The sequence below is a fragment of the Coregonus lavaretus genome (genome assembly GCF_964263955.1).
Source record: "Coregonus lavaretus genome assembly, contig: HAP1_SCAFFOLD_2381, whole genome shotgun sequence".
Classification (NCBI taxonomy): Eukaryota; Metazoa; Chordata; class Actinopteri; order Salmoniformes; family Salmonidae; genus Coregonus; species Coregonus lavaretus.
In genome coordinates this window covers 58,085-79,322 of record NW_028163027.1, presented here as the reverse complement: position 1 = coordinate 79,322, position 21,238 = coordinate 58,085, and the positions used below count along the sequence as shown (strand labels likewise).

At 41.5% G+C, this 21,238-nt stretch overlaps 1 protein-coding gene across 1 annotated transcript; it reads left to right on the top strand.

The window, feature by feature from the left end:
- Positions 1-438: 438 nt before the first annotated feature.
- On the top strand, positions 439-5,952 carry LOC311118573 (uncharacterized protein). The gene is made up of 4 exons (XM_084193366.1): positions 439-518; positions 3,443-3,533; positions 5,164-5,301; positions 5,597-5,952. Exons 1-4 carry the CDS (start codon positions 486-488, stop codon positions 5,665-5,667), a joined length of 333 nt encoding a protein of 110 aa, XP_084049492.1. The 5' UTR covers positions 439-485; the 3' UTR covers positions 5,668-5,952.
- Positions 5,953-21,238: the final 15,286 nt, after the last annotated feature.

The window sequence follows — 21,238 nt, the reverse complement described above, 5'->3', positions numbered from 1 at the left end:
CTCCCCCCTCTCTCTCTCTACCCTCCCCCCTCTCTCTCTACCCTCCCCCTCTCTATCTCTACCCTCCCCCTTCTCTCTCTACCCTCCCCCTCTCTCTCTACCCCCTCTCTCTCTACCCTCCCCCTCTCTCTCTACCCCCTCTCTCTCTACCCTCTCTCTCTCTCTACCCTCCCCCTCTCTCTCTACCCCCTCTCTCTCTACCCCCTCTCTCTCTACCCTCCCCCTCTCTCTCTACCCTCCCCCTCTCTCTCTACCCTCCCCCTCTCTCTCTACCCTCCCCCCTCTCTACCCTCTACCCTCCCCCTTCTCGCTCTCTCACTTTCTTTCTCCCTCTATCGCTCTCCTCCATCTCCCTCCCCCTCCCCTCCCTCCTTCCCTCTATCTCTCCCCCTCCTCTCCATCCCCCTCCCCTCTCTCCCCCCTCTCTCTCTCCTGTAGGCTATGTGATCCTGTTCCTCATATTGTTGGCCATTGTCTGTCTGTTGATGGTTCTGTATATGCTGAGGAAGAGTTCCAGGGTGAGACATACACTATCCTGTTACTGTCTTACATAGTGAGAACATGGTCAGGGAAGACTCAGTTCACTTGTTGTGAAGGATATGTTTTACAGATTGTTCCTCCAGGGCTTTTTAATTTCACCTTTATTTAACCAGGTACGCCAGTTGAGAACAGGTTCTCATTTACAACTGCGACCTGGCCAAGATAAAGCAAAGCAGTGCGATAAAAACAACAACACAGAGTTACATATGGGGTAAAAAAAAAAACATTAAGTCAAAAATACAACAGAAAATATATATACAGTGTGTGCAAATGTAGCAAGTTATGGAGGTAAGGCAATAAATAGGCCATAGTGCAAAATAATTACAATTTAGTATTAACACTGGAGGGATAGATGTGCATAAGATGATGTGCAAATAGAGATACTGGGGTGCAAATGAGCAAAATAAATAACAATGTAAATAACAATATGGGGATGAGGTAGTTGGGTGGGCTAATTACAGATGGGCTGTGAACAGGTGCAGTGATCGGTATGGTGCTCTGACAACTGATGCTTAAAGTTAGTGGGGGAGATAAGAGTCTCCAGCTTCAGAGATTTTTGCAATTCGTTCCAGTCATTGGCAGCAGAGAACTGGAAGGAATGGCGGCCAAAGGAGGTGTTGGCTTTGGGGATGACCAGTGAGATATACTTGCTGGAGCGCAGACTACGGGTTGGTGTTGCTCTGGTGACCAATGAGCTAAGATAAGGCGGGGATTTGCCTAGAAGAGATTTATAGATGACCTGCAGCCAGTGGGTTTGGCGACGAATATGTAGTGAGGGCCAGCCAACGAGAGCGTACAGGTCACAGTGGTGGGTACTATATGGGGCTTTGGAGACAAAACGGATGGCACTGTGATAGACTTCATCCAATTTGCTGAGTAGAGTGTTGGAGGCTATTTTGTAAATGACATCGCTGAAGTCAAGGATCGGTAGGATAGTCCGTTTTACGAGGGCATGTTTGGCAGCATGAGTGAAGGAGGCTTTGTTGCAAAATAGGAAGCCGATTCTAGATTTAACTTTGGATTGGAGATGCTTAATGTGAGTCTGGAAGGAGAGTTTTCAGTCTAACCAGACACCTAGGTATTTGTAGTTGTCCACATATTCTAAGTCAGACCCGCCGAGAGTAGTGATTCTATTCGGGCGGGCGGGTGCCAGCAGCGTTCGATTGAAGAGCATGCATTTAGTTTTACTAGTGTTTAAGAGCAGTTGGAGGCTACTGAAGGAGTGTTGTATGGCATTGAAGCTCGTTTGGAGGTTTGTTAACACAGTGTCCAATGAAGGGCCAGATGTATACAAAATGGTGTTGTCTGCGTATAGGTGGATCTGAGAGTCACTAGCAGCAAGAGCGACATCATTGATATACACAGAGAATATAGAGTCGGCCCGAGAATTGAACCCTGTGGCATCATAGATTTATCGGTGGTGATAGTGTTTCCTAGCCTCAGTGCAGTGGGCAGCTGGGAGGAAGTGCTCTTATTTTCCATGGACTTTACAGTGTCCCAAAACCTTTTGGAGTTAGTGCTACAGGATGCAAATTTCTGTTTGAAAAAGCTAGCCTTTGCTTTCCTAACTGATTGTGTACATTGGTTCCTGACTTCCCTGAAAAGTTGCATATCGCGGGGCCTGTTCGATGCTAATGCAGTATGCCACAGGATGTTTTTGTGCTGGTCAAGGGCAGTCAAGTCTGAGGAGAACCAGGGGCTATATCTGTTCTTAGTTCTTAATTTTTTTGAATGGGGCATGCTTATTTAAGATGGAGAGGAAAGCACTTTTAAAGAACAACCAGGCATCCTCTACTGACGGAATGAGGTCAATATCCATCCAGGATACCCGGGCCAGGTCAATTAGAAAGGCCTGCTCGCTAAAGTGTTTTAGGGAGCGTTTGGGCACAGACCTGGATAGTATGATAGAGCTCTGCAGGCTATCTCTACAGTAGATTGCAACTCCGCCCCCTTTGGCAGTTCTATATAGACAGAAAATGTTGTAATTCGGGATGGAGATTTCTGAATTTTTGGTGGCCTTCCTAAACCAGGATTCAGACACTGCTAGGACATCAGGGTTGGCAGAATGTGCTAACGCAGTGAATTACTGTGGTTCTCTGTAGCTCAGCTGGTAGAGCACGGCGCTTGTAACGCCAGGGTAGTGGGTTCGATCCCCGGGACCACCCATACACAAAAATGTATGCACACATGACTGTAAGTCGCTTTGGATAAAAGCGTCTGCTAAATGGCATATTATTAGAATATTATTATTACTCAAACAGGGAGGAGGCTTCTGATGTTAACATGCAAGAAACCAAGGCTTTTACGGTTACAGAAGTCAACAAATGATAGCTTCTGGGGAGTAGGAGTGATACTGGGGGCTGCAGGGCCTGGGTTAGCCTCTACATCACCAGAGGAACAGAGGAGGACTAGAATAAGGATACGGCTAAAGGCTTTACGAACTGGTCTTTGGTAGAATAAATTATATAGTTTACTTGGAGGGAAGAAAATATGAATTCTGGTCATAAGGTCACAGTCATCGAGAGTCACATTCCATACAAGTTTTGTCTTCAGATCTGTCTGATAATGTACAATGGTCATGTTGTTTTGGTTGCTGTTATGATGTTGATGTGATATTTTCTCCACAGAGGTACAGTGGGGAGAACAAGTATTTGATACACTGCTGATTGCAATAAAATGCAAATTAATTATTTAAAAATCATACAATGTGATTTTCTGGATTTTTGTTTTAGATTCCGTCTCTCACAGTTGAAGTGTACCTATGATAAAAATTACAGACCTCTACATGCTCTGTAAGTAGGAAAACCTGCAAAATCGGCAGTGTATCAAATACTTGTTCTCCCCACTGTATATGTCTGATAAATATGTTGTTGAAGTATTATTATTATTTTTTTCTCTTCAGAGGTACTCGTTTGACCTGCAGCGTCCAGGCTATGACCACGAGACCCCCCTCAGCTGCATGGAACAACCCGGAACCTATGAACCCACCAATGGTAACCATGGTGACATTTCTGTCTGTCTCTAACCTTCCTGTCTGTGCATCAGATGGTATATGTTTTGTTTATATTTTACAGTGCATTCAGAAAGTATTCAGACCCCTTGACTTTTTCCACATTTTGTTATGTTACAGCCTTATTCAAAAAATGGATTAAATTATCAATCTTCACACAATACCCCAAAATGATTGCATATTTATTAAAAATAAAAAAAACTGAAATACCTTATTTACCTAAGTATTCAGTCCCTTTGCTATGAGACTCGAAATTGAGCTCAGGTGCATCCTGTTTCCATTGATCATCCTTGAGATGTTTCTACAACTTGATTGGAGTCCACCTGTGGTAAATTCAATTGATTGGACATGATTTGGTCCCACAGTTGACAGTGCATGTCAGAGCAAAAACCAAGCCATGAGGTTAAAGGAGTTGTCCGTAGAGCTCAGAGACAGGATTTTGTCGAAGCACAGATCTGGGGAAGGGTACCAAAACATTTCTGCAGCATTGAAGGTCCCCAAGAACACCGTGGCCTCCATCATTCTTAAATGGAAGAAGTTTGGAACCACCAAGACTCTTCCTAGAGCTGGCCGCCCAGAAGAAGAAGAGCCTTGGTCTGGGAGGTGATCAAGAACCGGATGGTCACTCAGACAGAGCTCAAGAGTTCTTCTGTGGAGATGGGAGAACCTTCCAGAAGGACAACCATCTCTGCAGCACTCCACCAATCAGGCCTTTATGGTAGAGTGGCCAGACGGAAGCCACTCCTCAGTAAAAGGCACATGACAGCCCGCTTGGAGTTTGCCAAAAGGCACCTAAAGACTCTCAGACCATGAGAAACAAGATTCTCTGGTTTGATGAAACCAAGATTGAACTCTTTGGCCTGAATGCCAAATGTCATGTCTGGAGGAAACCTGGCACCATCCCTACGGTGAAGCATGGTGGTGGCAGCATCATGCTGTGGAGATGTTTTTCAGTGGCAGGGACTGGGAGACTAGTCAGGATCGAGGTAAAGATGAACGGACCAATGTACAGAGAGATCCTCGATGAAAACCTGCTCCAGAGCGCTCAGGACCTCAGACTGGGGAGAAGGTTCACCTTCCAACAGGACAACGACCCTAAGCACACAGCCAAGACAACGCAGGAGTGGCTTCGGGACAAGTCTCTGAATGTCCTTGAGTGGCCCAACCAGAGCCCGGACTTAAACCCGATCGAACATCTCTGGAGAGACCTGAAAATAGCTTTGCAGAGACACTCCCCATCCAACCTGACAGAGCTTGAGGGGATCTGCAGAGAAGAATGGGAGGAACTCCCCAAATACTGGTGTGCCAAGCTTGTAGCGTCATACCCGAGAAGACTCGAGGCTGTAATCGCTGCCAAAGGTGCTTCAACAAAGTACTGAGTAAAGGGTCTGAATACTTATGTAAATGTGATATTTCAGTTTTTTTTTTTTTTTTTTCAAAAATGTCTAAAAACCTGTTTTTGCTTTGTCATTATGGGGTATTGTGTGTAGATTGATGAGGGGGAAAAAACAATTTAATCAATTTTAGAATAAGGCTGCAACGTAACAAAATGTGGAAAAAGTCAAGGGGTCTGAATACTTTCCGAATGCACTGTATTATATGTTGTATTTTAGATCAGGAGGACTCTGTGAGAGAGTGTGGTGGTGATGATGATGATGATGATGGTGATCACCATGCTATGAGCCCTGTAGCTAATGGCTCAGCTGGGCCCACTGGAGAGACTGGGTCTACAGGGGAGACTGTGGAGAACGGTAAGGAAACTCTCACTAAGTCTGTAACCCCCCTGGTGTCAGGAATACGTGAAAAACATACTCTCCATCTTTATATTTCTCTCTCTCTCTCTCTCTCCTCTCTCTCTCTCTCTCTCTCTCTCTCTCTCTCTCTCTCTCTCTCTCTCTCTCTCTCTCGCTCTCTCTCTCTCTGTCTCTCTCTCTCTCTCTCTCTCTCTCTCTCTCTCTCTCTCTCTCTCTCTACTCACTCTCTCTCTCTCTCTCTCTCTCTCTCTCTCTCGCTCTCTCTCTCTCTCTCTCTCTCTCTCTCTAACAGGAGAGAAGCAGGATCATGGTGATGGAGACAACTTCACTCTGCCCATTAAAATGGTCTTTAGCCTGGACTAGTCAATTATTGATCGGATAATTGACAATAATTGATCATTAATAATAATTGATAGGAGAGAAAGGCGCTCGACACACATTTATGTTTAAATGTGAAAGCAAGTGTTGTCTTGATCTATAAAATGTCAGAATGTAAACCGCTTCAAATAACTTTTACTTCCATGCCCTATTTCTGATACTGTATGTTCTTGATTTAGATTTCTAAATTGTTTTTTTGTCATTCATTTTAATAATTTTAATACCAAGAAATGATGTCACGTTTTAGAATAAAAATATACTTCACAGAGGACTTGGCGTTGTGTCTTGATGTAATGTGTGTGTTTGGGTAACGTGTGGAGAGGTAATGTATGGAACTAAATGACTATCGCCCCGTAGCACTCACTTCTGTCATCATGAAGTGCTTTGAGAGGCTCATTAAGGATCATATCACCTCTACCTTACCTGTCACCCTAGACCCACTTCAATTTGGTTACCGCCTCAATAGATCCACAGACGATGCAATCGCCATCACACTGCACACTGCCCTATCCCATCTGAACAAGAGGAATACCTATGTAAGAATGCTGTTCATTGACTATAGCTATGCCTTCAACACCATAGTACCCTCCAAGCTTATCATTAAGCTCGAGACCCTGGGTCTGAACCCCGCCCTGTGCAACTGGGTCCTGGACTTCCTGACAGGCCGCCCCCAGGTGATGAAGGTAGGAAACAACATCTCCACTTCGCTGATCCTCAACACAGGGGCCCCACAAGGGTGCGTGCTCAGCCCCCTCCTGTACTCCCTGTTCACCCATGACTGCGTGGTGAAGCACGCCTCCAACTCAATCATCAAGTTTGCATATGACACAACAGTAGTAGGCCTGATTACCAATAATGATGAGTCAGCCTACAGGGAGGAGGTGAGGGCCCTGGCGGAGTGGTGCCAGGAAAATAACCTCTCCCTCAACGTCAACAACTTTTACAGATGCACAATTGAGAGCATCCTGTTGGGCTGTATCACCGCCTGGTACAGCAACTGCACCGCCCGCAACCGCAGCGATCTCCAGAGGGTGTTGCGGTCTGCCCAACGCATCACCGGGGGCAACCTACCCGCCCTCCAGCACACCTACAGCACCCGATGTCACAGGAAGGCCAAAAAGATCATCAAGGACATCAACCACCCGAGCCACTGCCTGTTCACCCCGATACCATCCAGAAGGCGAGGTCAGTACAGGTGCATCAAAGCTGGGACCGAGAGACTGAAAAACATATTCTATCTCAAGGCCATCAGACTGTTAAATAGCCATCACTAGCACATTAGAGGCTGCTGCTGCCTATTGAAATCACTGGCCACTTTAAGAAATGGAACATCTTGCACTACTCATCTCATATATTTTAGTCAATGCCACTCCGACATTGCTCGTCCTAATATTTATATATTTCTTAATTATATTATTTTACTTTTAGATTTGTGTGTATTGTTGTGAATTGTTAGATACTACTGCACTGTTGGAGATAGGAACACAAGCATTTCGCTACACCCGCAATAACATCTGCTAAATATGTGTATGTGACCAATTTCATTTTTATTTGATTTGAGGAGTATACCACCTCAGTCCCTACAGTGACCGTACGTACATTTCCCAACCAGAAGCCATGGATTACAGGCAACATCCGCACCGAGCTAAAGGCTAGAGCTGCTGCTTTCAAGGAGCGGGACACTAACCCGGACACTTATAAGAAATCCCACTATGCCTTTAGACGAAACATCAAAACAGACAAAGCGTCAATACAGGACTAAGATTGAATCCTACTACACCGGCTCTGACGCTCGTCGGATGTGGCAGGGCTTGCAAACTATTACGGACTACAAAGGGAAACCCAGCCGCGAGCTGCCCAGTGACGCGAGCCTACCAGAAGGGCTAAATTACTTCTATGCTCGCTTCGAGGCAAGCAACACTGAAACATGTAAATATCCTTTGCTATTTATTTTTTATATGTGATTGTTTTATAACTGCTGCAAGATTAATTGCCTCTGAGGACATTTAAAGTTTTCTGAATCTGAATCTAATGCTTGGTTAGTGTCTCTACATGGTTTTGTTTAAATCCATTAATTACTTTTAGTTTTATTGAAGAAGAGAAAAGGGGTTTGAGGCCCTAAAGTAAATATACTTGCCGCCTCTCCTTTTTTAAAATGATTGACCTGTGTAACATTTGCCTACTGGGTCAATTGTAACATTTAATGTCCGCCACTTTTGGTTGAATTATAAACGACTGGTATATCCTAGGAACATACTTAGTGTGTAATGGTAGCCGAGATATGTATGTTGTTTGCATAAAAATAATATTAATCTATCTCAAATAACATTGTCATAATAAGCAAAAGCCTAAAAGTATTACTTTGTTCCCCAGTCTCCCCTACTCTTACTGAGAAAAGGCCTCCTCAACTGAAGAATCTACAGCTGCTGAGGTGTTAATCAGTCCAGTGCTGCTCTGACCACAGTGTTGTTAGGAAGCACATTTTCTAACACTACATACACAGCCTTGTCAACTCTTACTGTGAACTACTTCAGTTACTGGAAATAAACTCAGCAGTGGTCAGACCACAGAATACACCAACATAAACAACACCAGTAAATGAAACATCCATTATATGCCATCTTTTTGTTTCCAGTAAGTGTGTTAGAGGCAAAATCATAGGTGGAAAGTTGATTGACATTTGATTGCTTCCTCCATTTAACTCAGTTGAACACATCTTCCTCCATTTCATTCAGTTGTATACATCTTCCTAAGATAGCTAAGATGGGGAGAAGTCTGTCCATAATTAAGCGCTGCTCTGCCTTCTTAACAACACTATCAACAAGGCAGGTCCTACAGGCCCTAGTTTTGTCGCACCTGGACTACTGTTCAGTCGTGTGGTCAGGTGCCACAAGGAGGGACTTGGGAAAATTGCAGTTGGCTCAGAACAGGGCAGCACGGCTGGCCCTTGGATGTACACAGAGAGCTAACATTAATAACATGCATGTCAGTCTCTCCTGGCTCAAAGTGGAAGAGAGATTGACTTTATCACTGCTTGTTTTTGTAAGAGGTGTTGACAAGCTGAATGTACCGAGCTGTCTGTTTAAACTACTGGCACACAGCTCAGACACCCATGCATACCCCACGAGACATGCCACCAGAGGTCTCTTCACAGTCCCCAAGTCCAGAACAGACTACGGGAAACGCACAGTACTACATAGAGCCATGACTACATGGAACTCTATTCCACATCAGGTAACTCAGTCAAGCAGTAGAATCAGATTTGAAAAACAGATAAAAATACACTTTATGGAACAACGCGGACTGTGAAGAGACACACCCACAAGGCACACACAGCATTCGCAAAACACATGCTAACACACACACACTCTACACACACACACACATTTTAATATTGTTATTTTGCTGTATTGTTGATTTTGTATTGTAAATATGTTATGGTAGAGTAGTGTGTAATAAGGTGTTGTATTATGTATTGTTTTATTGTATGTAAATTGTGGTTGGACCCCAGGAAGAGTAGCTGCTGCCTTGGATAATAATAAAATACAAATACAAGTTAAGGAAACAAATCTGAATACATTATTTCGCTGAACTGTCCCATTACAATTAATGAGTTACTACCTTTTAAAGGCCCAGTAAAGTTTCAAGATGTTTAATTAGTTACTACCTTTTAAAGGCCCAGTAAAGTTTCAAGATGTTTCATTAGTTACTATCTTTTAAAGGCCCAGTAAAGTTTCAAGATGTTTAATTAGTTACTACCTTTTAAAGGCCCAGTAAAGTTTCAAGATGTTTAATTAGTTACTACCTTTTAAAGGCCCAGTAAAGTTTCAAGATGTTTCATTAGTTACTACCTTTTAAAGGCCCAGTAAAGTTTCAAGATGTTTAATTAGTTACTACCTTTTAAAGGCCCAGTAAAGTTGCCACCAAACAAAGTCACGTGTGAAAATAGTGAAGACTGAAGCACTGGAAGCATTTAAAGGTTATACATGTAACATTTCTAACTCAATCAGTAAGTAGACAATACACGACTTTACATTGATAAATTATCAGACTGTATTAGTGATTTAAATACTTGGATGGCTCACAACTTCCCCCAGCTAAATCAAGAGAAGACCAAGGTACTTATTTTTGGAGCCAAAGCACAGAGAGAGAATCTGCCCGCATGTTTTAATTCACGGGCAATAAGTATAAAACACCAGGTAAAAAACCTAAGTGCTATTTTAGATTCTGAACAAAATTTCAAATCACACATCAGGAATGTGACCGAAATAGCTTTTTGCCAAGGTCGGGCCGTTTCTCTCTCAGGCTGATACTTATTTAAAAGAGATATTAAAACGCATCTTGTTAGCTTTGCTTTTCCTCAGGAGGCTTTTTAGTCCTTCAGTTTGTAATTATTTTGTTTTTTATCTAATGTTTGTCGTGTAGTAAATATTTCAGTTTTTTTCCTGTAAAGGACATTATGTTGCATTCCATGTCTGAAATGTGCTGTATAAATAAAGCTTGATTTGATGTGATGATTTTAATATGAATAAAAATCTATTTTCTCCTGCTTTAAAGACTAGATGCAGTAGGCTACATTAATGTTGTCTTGTCCTCCTACAGCTCTCTTCATACACCCGGGGCGGTAGGGTTAGCTGAATCGTTCTAAGATCCGCTACACGGGACCAGACGACCCACAGCACCCCAACCTCATCATGCTGACTATCACCATGACACATGTAGACGGTACCTGACCTCTCACTTTTGACCCCTACACGGTACCTGACCTCTCACTTTTGACCCCTACACTTTGCGTTCTCACTTTTCACATCTCCACATGTCCTCTCTCCAACCTGGCCCAAACCTTGACCTTTCAATTAACCCTGACCCCTCACCTCTCGCCTTTGACCTCTCACCTCTCAACTATTTTTTGATCCGAAATCCGTTCCACATACTGCCACCATTGGTCACATTGTCAACACCAGACCTGACCTATAACCTCTGAACCCTCTAGGCCTAACCCCTCTCCTGCCTCTGACCCCTCACCTCTGACACCTCACCTGCCTCTCCCCAGGTATGCTGCCTCTCATCTCAACCCGTCCCCTCTCCTACCTGGCCCTAACGCTGACCCACGACCCCTCTCGGCTGGGGAACCACCGTAGCTCCAACCTCCAGGGGGGGGGCCAGGCAGGCCAACGCTACCCGCCTTGGGCTCACCTTGGCCGGGGTGGCCGGGGCCGGCGTTGTGGGGGGTCTCTCCTCCAGAACAGCATAGCCCAGGACGGAGCTCACTCTCTGGGCTTCTATAGCTTCTCTGGATACTACAGCATCAGTGACCTGCTGTCTGACTGTGGGGGGACCGTTGGGACGGACAGACAGGTAGGAACTAATATTACATACACCTAGGAACCAATCTTATACTACAGCATCAGTGATCTGGTCTCTGACTGTGGAGGGACCGTAGGGACGGACTGCCTGGCCCCCCCCTGGAGGTTGGAGCGTAGGGACGGACTGACAGGTAGGAACTAATAATCACAGGTAGGAACTAATAATCACAGGTAGGAACCAATCGGAGACTGTAGAGGTACTGAAGGCACTGACGGACAGGTAGAGATCTATCAGGGCCTGCAGCTCAATAATCTAATGCCACTTCCTCCCCTTCTCTCTTTTCCTTCATCTGGATTTGACTGGACAGGAAGGCTTGCTCACTTCCCTCAGCCTTCCCTCAGCCTGGAGTATCCTGTCTATCCCTGGAGTATCCTGTCTATCCCCTGGAGTATCCTGTCTATCCCCTGGAGTATCCTGTCTATCCCCTGGAGTATCCTGTCTATCCCCTGGAGTATCCTGTCTATCCCCTGGAGTATCCTGTCTATCCCCTGGAGTATCCTGTCTATCCCCTGGAGTATCCTGTCTATCCCCTGGAGTATCCTGTCTATCCCTGGAGTATCCTGTCTATCCCCTGGAGTATCCTGTCTATCCCTGGAGTATCCTGTCTATCCCCTGGAGTATCCTGTCTATCCCCTGGAGTATCCTGTCTATCCCCTGGGGTATCCTGTCTCTCCCTGAGGTATCCTGTCTATCCCTGGGGTATCCTGTCTATCCCCTGGGGTATCCTGTCTATCCCCTGGAGTATCCTGTCTATCCCCTGGAGTATCCTGTCTATCCCCTGGAGTATCCTGTCTATCCCCTGGGGTATCCTGTCTATCCCCTGGAGTATCCTGTCTATCCCCTGGAGTATCCTGTCTATCCCCTGGAGTATCCTGTCTATCCCCTGGAGTATCCTGTCTATCCCCTGGAGTATCCTGTGGTTAAGTCTTAAATGCGGTCCAGTCCTATGTGATGTTGCTCTATTCGTCTCCTACTGTTCCACTCTCCCTCTGCCCCCGGCGGCTGGCTCACCTTCGACCTCCAATTTGACCTCTACATGACCCTCACCTATGACACGACCATCCTGTGGTGCGACGGGATAGGCAGGCTAAAAGGTAGGCTACAGACACAAGGACAGACACACTGGAACATAGGCAGTCTTTGCTCATTCAGCCTGGACGTACGCTTCCAACAGGTGAGACTGGCGCATCAAGTTCAAGTTGTAAAAACGGTCATAGTCCATGAAGGTTAAAGCGGAAATGTTGAGGTGGTCAATAACTTACTTCCCCAAGTGCTTCCTCTGATTCTCTCTCTCTCTTCTCTCTCCCCTCTCACTCCCTCCTCTCTCCTCTCTCTCTCTCTCTCTCTCTCCCTCCTCTCCCCATCCTCTCTCTCTCTCTCCCCCCTCTCATCTATCCTCTCTCCCCCCTCTCATCTCTCCTCTCTCCCCCCTCTCATCTCTCCTCTCTCCCCCTCTCATCTCTCCTCTCTCCCGCCTCTCATCTCTCCTCTCTCCCCCCTCTCATCTCTCCTCTCTCCCCCCTCTCATCTCTACACTCTCCCCCCTCTCATCTCTACACTCACCCCCCTCTCATCTCTCCTCTCTCCCTCCTCTCTTCCTTCTCTCCTCCCTCCATTCTTTCCTCCTCTCCTCCCTGTTCCTGCAGCGCCACGTCATCTCCAGCGGGGGGGGGGGGGGTCGCCAGAGCAGAGGAGCTCCAGAGAAAGAGATGGGAGAGGACCAGGACACGGGGACCAACCTCCAACACGTCCCCCTGCAGAGAGCATCCCAGCCTGGAGCAGAGCCGGTGTCGAAGCTCCAGGAAATGGGGGAAGCCCAGAGAGGGAGACCTCGGTGGTGGTGGTGGTGGTAGGGTGTCTGGGAGGAAGGGTCGAAGGTGGTGTACGCTGTGTTTGTTAGAGATGATTGCCTCCCCTCCTCTTCTTCCTCCACTTCCTGTGTTATGATGAACAGCTTATATTCCAAACACGCGGGAAAGAGAGGAAGTGTCACATTTTATACATTTTTATGTGTATTTTATTTGTAACAAACATATTTGTAAGTACTGTACATACACTGAGTGTACAAAACATTAGGAACACCGGCTCTTTCCATGACATAGACTGACCAGGTGAATCCATCTGAAAGCTATGATTCCTTATTGATGTCATTTGTTAAGTCCACTTCAATCAGTGTAGATGAAGGTGAGGAGACAGGTTAAATAAGGATTTTTAAGCCTTGAGACAATTGAGACATGGATTGTGTATGTGTGCCATTCAGATGGTAAATGGGAAGACAAAATATTTACGTGCCCTTGAACGGGGTATGGTAGTAGGTGCCAGGCACACCGGTTTGTGTCAAGAACTGAAACGCTGCTGGGTTTTTCACACTCAACAGTTTCCCGTGTGTATCAAGAATGGTCCACCACCCAAAAGGACATCCAGCCAACTTGACACAACTGTGGGAAGCATTGGAGTCAACATGGGCCAGCGTCCCTGTGGAACGCTTTCGACACCTAGTAGAGTCCATTCCCCCCGACGAATTTAGGCTGTTCTGAGGGCAAAGGGGGGGTGGGGGGAGGGTCCTTAATGTTTTGTACACTCAGTGTATGAATCAGCGGATATCCTTCTTGGACCACTAAACAGAGAGACACCAGATGAACAATACATATCTATTTTAATTCATTGAGAACTTTGATTTCCTATATCATGTATGTAACTGTAGTAGTATGTAACATCACATCATGTATGTAACCGTATTAGTATATAACATCATCTATGTAACTGAAGTAGTATGTAACATCACATAATGTATGTAACTGTAGTAGTATGTAACATCATGTATGTAACCGTAGTAGTATTTAACATCACATCATGTATGTAACTGTAGTAGTATGTAACATCATGTATGTAACCGTAGTAGTATGTAACATCATGTATGTAACCATAGTAGTATGTAACATCATGTATGTAACTGTAGTAGTATGTAACATCACATCATGTATGTAACTGTAGTAGTATGTAACATCACATCATGTATGTAACTGTAGTAGTATGTAACATCACATCATGTATGTAACCGTAGGAGTATGTAACATCATGTATGTAACTGTAGTAGTATGTAACATCACATCATGTATGTAACTGTAGTAGTATGTAACATCACATCATGTATGTAACTGTAGTAGTATGTAACGTCATGTATGTAACCGTAGTAGTATGTAACATCATGTATGTAACTGTAGTAGTATGTAACATCACATCATGTATGTAACTGTAGTAGTATGTAACATCATGTATGTAACCGTAGTAGTATTTAACATCATGTATGTAACTGTAGTAGTATGTAACATCATGTATGTAACTGTAGTAGTATGTAACATCACATAATGTATGTAACTGTAGTAGTATGTAACATCATGTATGTAACCGTAGTAGTATTTAACATCACATCATGTATGTAACTGTAGTAGTATGTAACATCATGTATGTAACTGTAGTAGTATGTAACATCATGTATGTAACCGTAGTAGTATGTAACATCATGTATGTAACCATAGTAGTATGTAACATCATGTATGTAACTGTAGTAGTATGTAACATCACATCATGTATGTAACTGTAGTAGTATGTAACATCACATCATGTATGTAACTGTAGTAGTATGTAACATCACATCATGTATGTAACCGTAGGAGTATGTAACATCATGTATGTAACTGTAGTAGTATGTAACATCACATCATGTATGTAACTGTAGTAGTATGTAACATCACATCATGTATGTAACTGTAGTAGTATGTAACATCACATCATGTATGTAACTGTAGTAGTATGTAACGTCATGTATGTAACCGTAGTAGTATGTAACATCAAGTATGTAACTGTAGTAGTATGTAACATCACATCATGTATGTAACTGTAGTAGTATGTAACGTCATGTATGTAACCGTAGTAGTATGTAACATCACATCATGTATGTAACTGTAGTAGTATGTAACATCATGTATGTAACCATAGTAGTATGTAACATTATGTATGTAACTGTAGTAGTATGTAACATCATGTATGTATCCGTAGTAGTATGTAACATCATGTATGTAACTGTAGTAGTATGTAACGTCATGTATGTAACCGTAGTAGTATGTAACATCATGTATGTAACCATAGTAGTATGTAACATCATGTATGTAACCGTAGTAGTATGTAACATCATGTATGTAACCATAGTAGTATGTAACATCATGTATGTAACTGTAGTAGTATGTAACATGTATGTAACTGTAGTAGTATGTAACATCACATCATGTATGTAACCGTAGTAGTATGTAACATCACATCATGTATGTAACTGTAGTAGTATGTAACATCACATCATGTATGTAACCGTAGTAGTATGTAACATCATGTATGTAACTGTAGTAGTATGTAACATGTATATAACCGTAGTAGTATGTAACATCACATCATGTATGTAACTGTAGTAGTATGTAACATCACATCATGTATGTAACTGTAGTAGTATGTAACATCACATCATGTATGTAACTGTAGTAGTATGTAACATCACATCATGTATGTAACCGTAGGAGTATGTAACATCATGTATGTAACTGTAGTAGTATGTAACATCACATCATGTATGTAACTGTAGTAGTATGTAACATCATGTATGTAACCATAGTAGTATGTAACATTATGTATGTAACTGTAGTAGTATGTAACATCATATATGTAACCGTAGTAGTATGTAACATCATGTATGTAACTGTAGTAGTATGTAACGTCATGTATGTAACCGTAGTAGTATGTAACATCATGTATGTAACCGTAGTAGTATGTAACATCACATCATATATGTAACTGTAGTAGTATGTAACATCATGTATGTAACCATAGTAGTATGTAACATCATGTATGTAACTGTAGTAGTATGTAACATCACATCATGTATGTAACCGTAGTAATATGTAACATCATGTCTGTAACCATAGTAGTATGTAACATCACATCATGTATGTAACCATAGTAATATGTAACATCAAGTATGTAACCGTAGTAGCATGTAACATCACATAATGTATGTAACCATAGTAATATGTAACATCATGTATGTAACCGTAGTAGTATGTAACATCACATCATGTATGTAACTGTATTAGTATGTAACATCATGTATGTAACCATAGTAATATGTAACATCATGTATGTAACTGTAGTAGTATATAACATCACATCATGTATGTAACTGTAGTAGTATGAAACATCATGTATGTAACCGTAGTAGTATGTAACATCATGTATGTAACTGTAGTAGTATGTAACATCACATCATGTATGTAACTGTAGTAGTATGTAACATCATGTATGTAACTATAGTAGTATGTAACATCATGTATGTAACCGTAGTAGTATGTAACATCACATCATGTATGTAACTGTAGTAGTATGTAACATCATGTATGTAACCATAGTAATATGTAACATCATGTATGTAACTGTAGTAGTATATAACATCACATCATGTATGTAACTGTAGTAGTATGTAACATCATGTATGTAACCGTAGTAGTATGTAACATCATGTATGTAACTGTAGTAGTATGTAACATCATGTATGTAACCATAGTAATATGTAACATCATGTATGTAACTGTAGTAGTATATAACATCACATCATGTATGTAACTGTAGTAGTATGTAACATCATATATGTAACCGTAGTAGTATGTAACATCATGTATGTAACTGTAGTAGTATGTAACATCACATCATGTATGTAACTGTAGTAGTATATAACATCACATCATGTATGTAACTGTAGTAGTATGTAACATCATGTATGTAACTATAGTAGTATGTAACATCATGTATGTAACCGTAGTAGTATGTAACATCACATCATGTATGTAACCGTAGTAGTATGTAACATCATGTATGTAACTATAGTAGTATGTAACATAATGTATGTAACCGTTATAGTATGTAACATCACATCATGTATGTAACTGTAGTAGTATGTAACATCATGTATGTAACCGTAGTAGTATGTAACATCATGTATGTAACTGTAGTAGTATATAACATCACATCATGTATGTAACATCATGTATGTAACCGTAGTAGTATGTAACATCACATCATGTATGTGTGCCATTCAGATGGTGAAATATTTCTGTGCCTTTGAATGGGGCATGGTAGTAGGTGCCAGGCGCACCGGTTTGTGTCAAGAACTGAAACACTGCTGGGTTTTTCACGCTCAACAGTTTCCCGTGTGTATCAAGAAAGGTCCACCACCCAAAGGACATCCAGCCAACTTGACACAACTGTGGGAAGCATTGGAGTCAACATGGTGCCAGCATCCCTGTGGAACGCTTTCGACACCTAGTAGAGTCCATGACCCGACGAATTAAGGCTGTTCTGAGGGCAAAGGGGGGGGTGGGGGGAGGGTCCTTAATGTTTTGTACACTCAGTGTATGAATCAGCTGATATCCTTCTTGGACCACTAAACAGAGAGACACCAGATGAACAATACAGATCTATTTTAATTCATTGAGAACTTTGATTTCCTATATCATGTATGTAACTGTAGTAGTATGTAACATCACATCATGTATGTAACCGTATTAGTATATAACATCATCTATGTAACTGTAGTAGTATGTAACATCACATAATGTATGTAACTGTAGTAGTATGTAACGTCATGTATGTAACCGTAGTAGTATGTAACATCATGTATGTAACTGTAGTAGTATGTAACGTCATCTATGTAACTGTAGTAGTATGTAACATCATGTATGTAACCGTAGTAATATGTAACATCATGTATGTAACCGTAGTAGTATGTAACATCACATCATGTATGTAACCGTATTAGTATGTAACGTCATGTATGTAACTGTAGTAGTATGTAACATCACATAATGTATGTAACTGTAGTAGTATATAATATCATGTATGTAACCATAGTAGTATGTAACATTATGTATGTAACCATAGTAGTATGTAACATCATGTATGTAACCGTAGTAGTATGTAACATCATGTATGTAACTGTAGTAGTATGTAACATCATGTATGTAACCGTAGTAGTATGTAACATCACATCATGTATGTTAATTTAGTAGTATGTAACGTCATCTATGTAACTGTAGTAGTATGTAACATCATGTATGTAACCGTAGTAATATGTAACATCATGTATGTAACTGTAGTAGTATGTAACATCATGTATGTAACCGTAGTAATATGTAACATCATGTATGTAACCGTAGTAATATGTAACATCACATCATGTATGTAACTGTAGTAGTATGTAACATCATCTATGTAACTGTAGTAGTATGTAACATCATGTATGTAACCGTAGTAATATGTAACATCATGTATGTAACCGTAGTAATATGTAACATCACATCATGTATGTAACCGTAGTAATATGTAACATCACATCATGTATGTAACTGTAGTAGTATGTAACATCATGTATGTAACCGTAGTTACTCTCCCGAGTGGCGCAGTGGTCTAAGGCACTGCATCGCAGTGCTAGCTGTGCCACTAGAGATCCTGGTTCGAATCCAGGCTCTGTCGTAGCCGGCCGCGACCGGGAGACCCATGGGGCGGCGCACAATTGGCCTAGCGTCGTCCAGGGTAGGGGAGGGAATGGCCGGCAGGGATGTAGCTCAGTTGGTAGAGCATGGCGTTTGCAACGTCAGGGTTGTGGGTTCGATTCACACAGGGGGTATGAAAAAAAATGTATGCACTAACTAACTGTAAGTCGCTCTGGATAAGAGCGTCTGCTAAATGACTAAAATGTAAATGTAAAATGTAGTAGTATGTAACATCACATCATGTATGTAACTGTAGTAGTATGTAACATCATGTATGTAACTGTAGTAGTATGTAACATCATGTATGTAACCGTAGTAGTATGTAACATCATGTATGTAACTGTAGTAGTATGTAACATCATGTATGTAACCGTAGTAGTATGTAACATCATGTATGTAACCGTAGTAGTATGTAACATCATGTATGTAACATCACATCATGTATGTAACTATAGTAGTATGTAACTGTAGTAGTATATAACATCATGTATGTAACTATAGTAGTATGTAACATCATGTATGTAACTGTAGTAGTATGTAACAGCATGTCTGTAACATCATGTATGTAACTGTAGTAGTATGTAACATCATGTATGTAACCGTAGTAGTATGTAACATCATGTATGTAACCATAGTAGTATGTAATATTATGTATGTAACATCATGTATGTAACCGTAGTAGTATGTAACATCACATCATGTATGTAACTGTAGTAGTATGTAACATCACATCATTTATGTAACATCACATCATGTATGTAACTGTAGTAGTATGTAACATCACATCATGTATGTAACTGTAGTAGTATGTAACATCATGTATGTAACTATAGTAGTATGTAACATCACGTATGTAACCGTAGTAGTATGTAACATCACATCATGTATGTAACTGTAGTATTATGTAACATCATGTATGTAACTATAGTAGTATGTAACATCATGTATGTAACCGTAGTAGTATGTAACATCACATCATGTATGTAACTGTAGTAGTATGTAACATCACATCATTTATGTAACTGTAGTAGTATGTAACATCACATCATGTATGTAACTGTAGTAGTATGTAACATCATGTATGTAACTATAGTAGTATGTAACATCATGTATGTAACCGTAGTAGTATGTAACATCACATCATGTATGTAACATTACATCATGTATGTAACTATAGTAGTATGTAACTGTAGTAGTATATAACATCACATCATGTATGTAACTATAGTAGTATGTAACATCATGTATGTAACTGTAGTAGTATGTAACATCACATCATTTATGTAACTGTAGTAGTATGTAACATCACATCATGTATGTAACCGTAGTAGTATGTAACATCACATCATTTATGTAACTGTAGTAGTATGTAACATCACATCATGTATGTAACTGTAGTAGTATGTAACATCACATCATGTATGTAACTGTAGTAGTATGTAACATCACATCATGTATGTAACTGTAGTAGTATGTAACATCATGTATGTAACTGTAGTAGTATGTAACATCACATCATGTATGTAACTGTAGTAGTATGTAACATCACATCATGTATGTAACTGTAGTAGTATGTAACATCACATCATGTATGTACCTGTAGTAGTATGTAACATCACATCTTCCCCATAACTAACAGTAAAGGTTTTAGAACATAACATGTCAGAGACTACCACAGAAACATTCAGAGACTACCACAGAAACATTCAGAGACTACCACAGAAACATTCAGAGACTACCACAGAAACATTCAGAGACTACCACAGAAACATTCAGAGACTTCCACAGAAACATTCAGAGACTTCCACAGAAACATTCAGAGACTACCACAGAAACATTCAGAGACTACCACAGAAACATTCAGAGACTTCCACAGAAACATTCAGAGACTTCCACAGAAACATTCAGAGACTACCACAGAAACATTCAGAGACTACCACAGAAACATTCAGAGACTTCCACAGAAACATTCAGCTACTTCAATATTCAACTTCAAGGTGTGTGTGTTGAAGACAGATCCGGCGCCAGGATAAAGTCACTAAGGAGGTAGTTGAAATCGGTGAGGGGGCACCATTTTTGGGGGTTCTTCCATCGGAATTATATTGAATTCTGCGTATATCACACTATACCACAATAAACCTAAAGTTAAAATGCCGAAACTCAGAGATCATCGAGTTCTTTTTGAAGTGACAGGTTTGGCGCGAAAGTTTTAACCTATCTCCACTGTATCAGCAGAATGGACAGCACCCTACACACTAAAAAGCAAGGCTGTTTTGGTAATGAATATAGGTTTACAAGATAGAAAGGCTGTTTGTAATAGGTGAATTAGCGTATGTGAATGGAGCCGTACACGCAGCTCTTACCAAAGTAATGCTAAACTAAACGCTGAGAGTAGTAGCCTAGTTATTCACGCACGCAAACAAAAATACTGAATGGCAGTTGGGCTTAGAATACCGACACAACCGCGAATGTGAACGAATGAATGAGAACGGAACAGAACAGCGGTAGCAAGCGGTAGGCCCAGTTGAACAAAATATCAGATGGATAAACGCATGACACCATCTATATTTACACTAGCTACATTAACAGTAAACAAA

Bases quoted from the DNA above. Each gene is read 5' to 3' on its own strand.
- LOC311118573 (XM_084193366.1), top strand. From the start codon at position 486: ATGGTTCTGTATATGCTGAGGAAGAGTTCCAGG. The intron at 519-3,442 runs GTGAGACATACA...TTTTCTCTTCAG, and splicing joins TGCTGAGGAAGAGTTCCAGG to AGGTACTCGTTTGACCTGCA. The intron at 3,534-5,163 runs GTAACCATGGTG...GTTGTATTTTAG, and splicing joins AACCTATGAACCCACCAATG to ATCAGGAGGACTCTGTGAGA.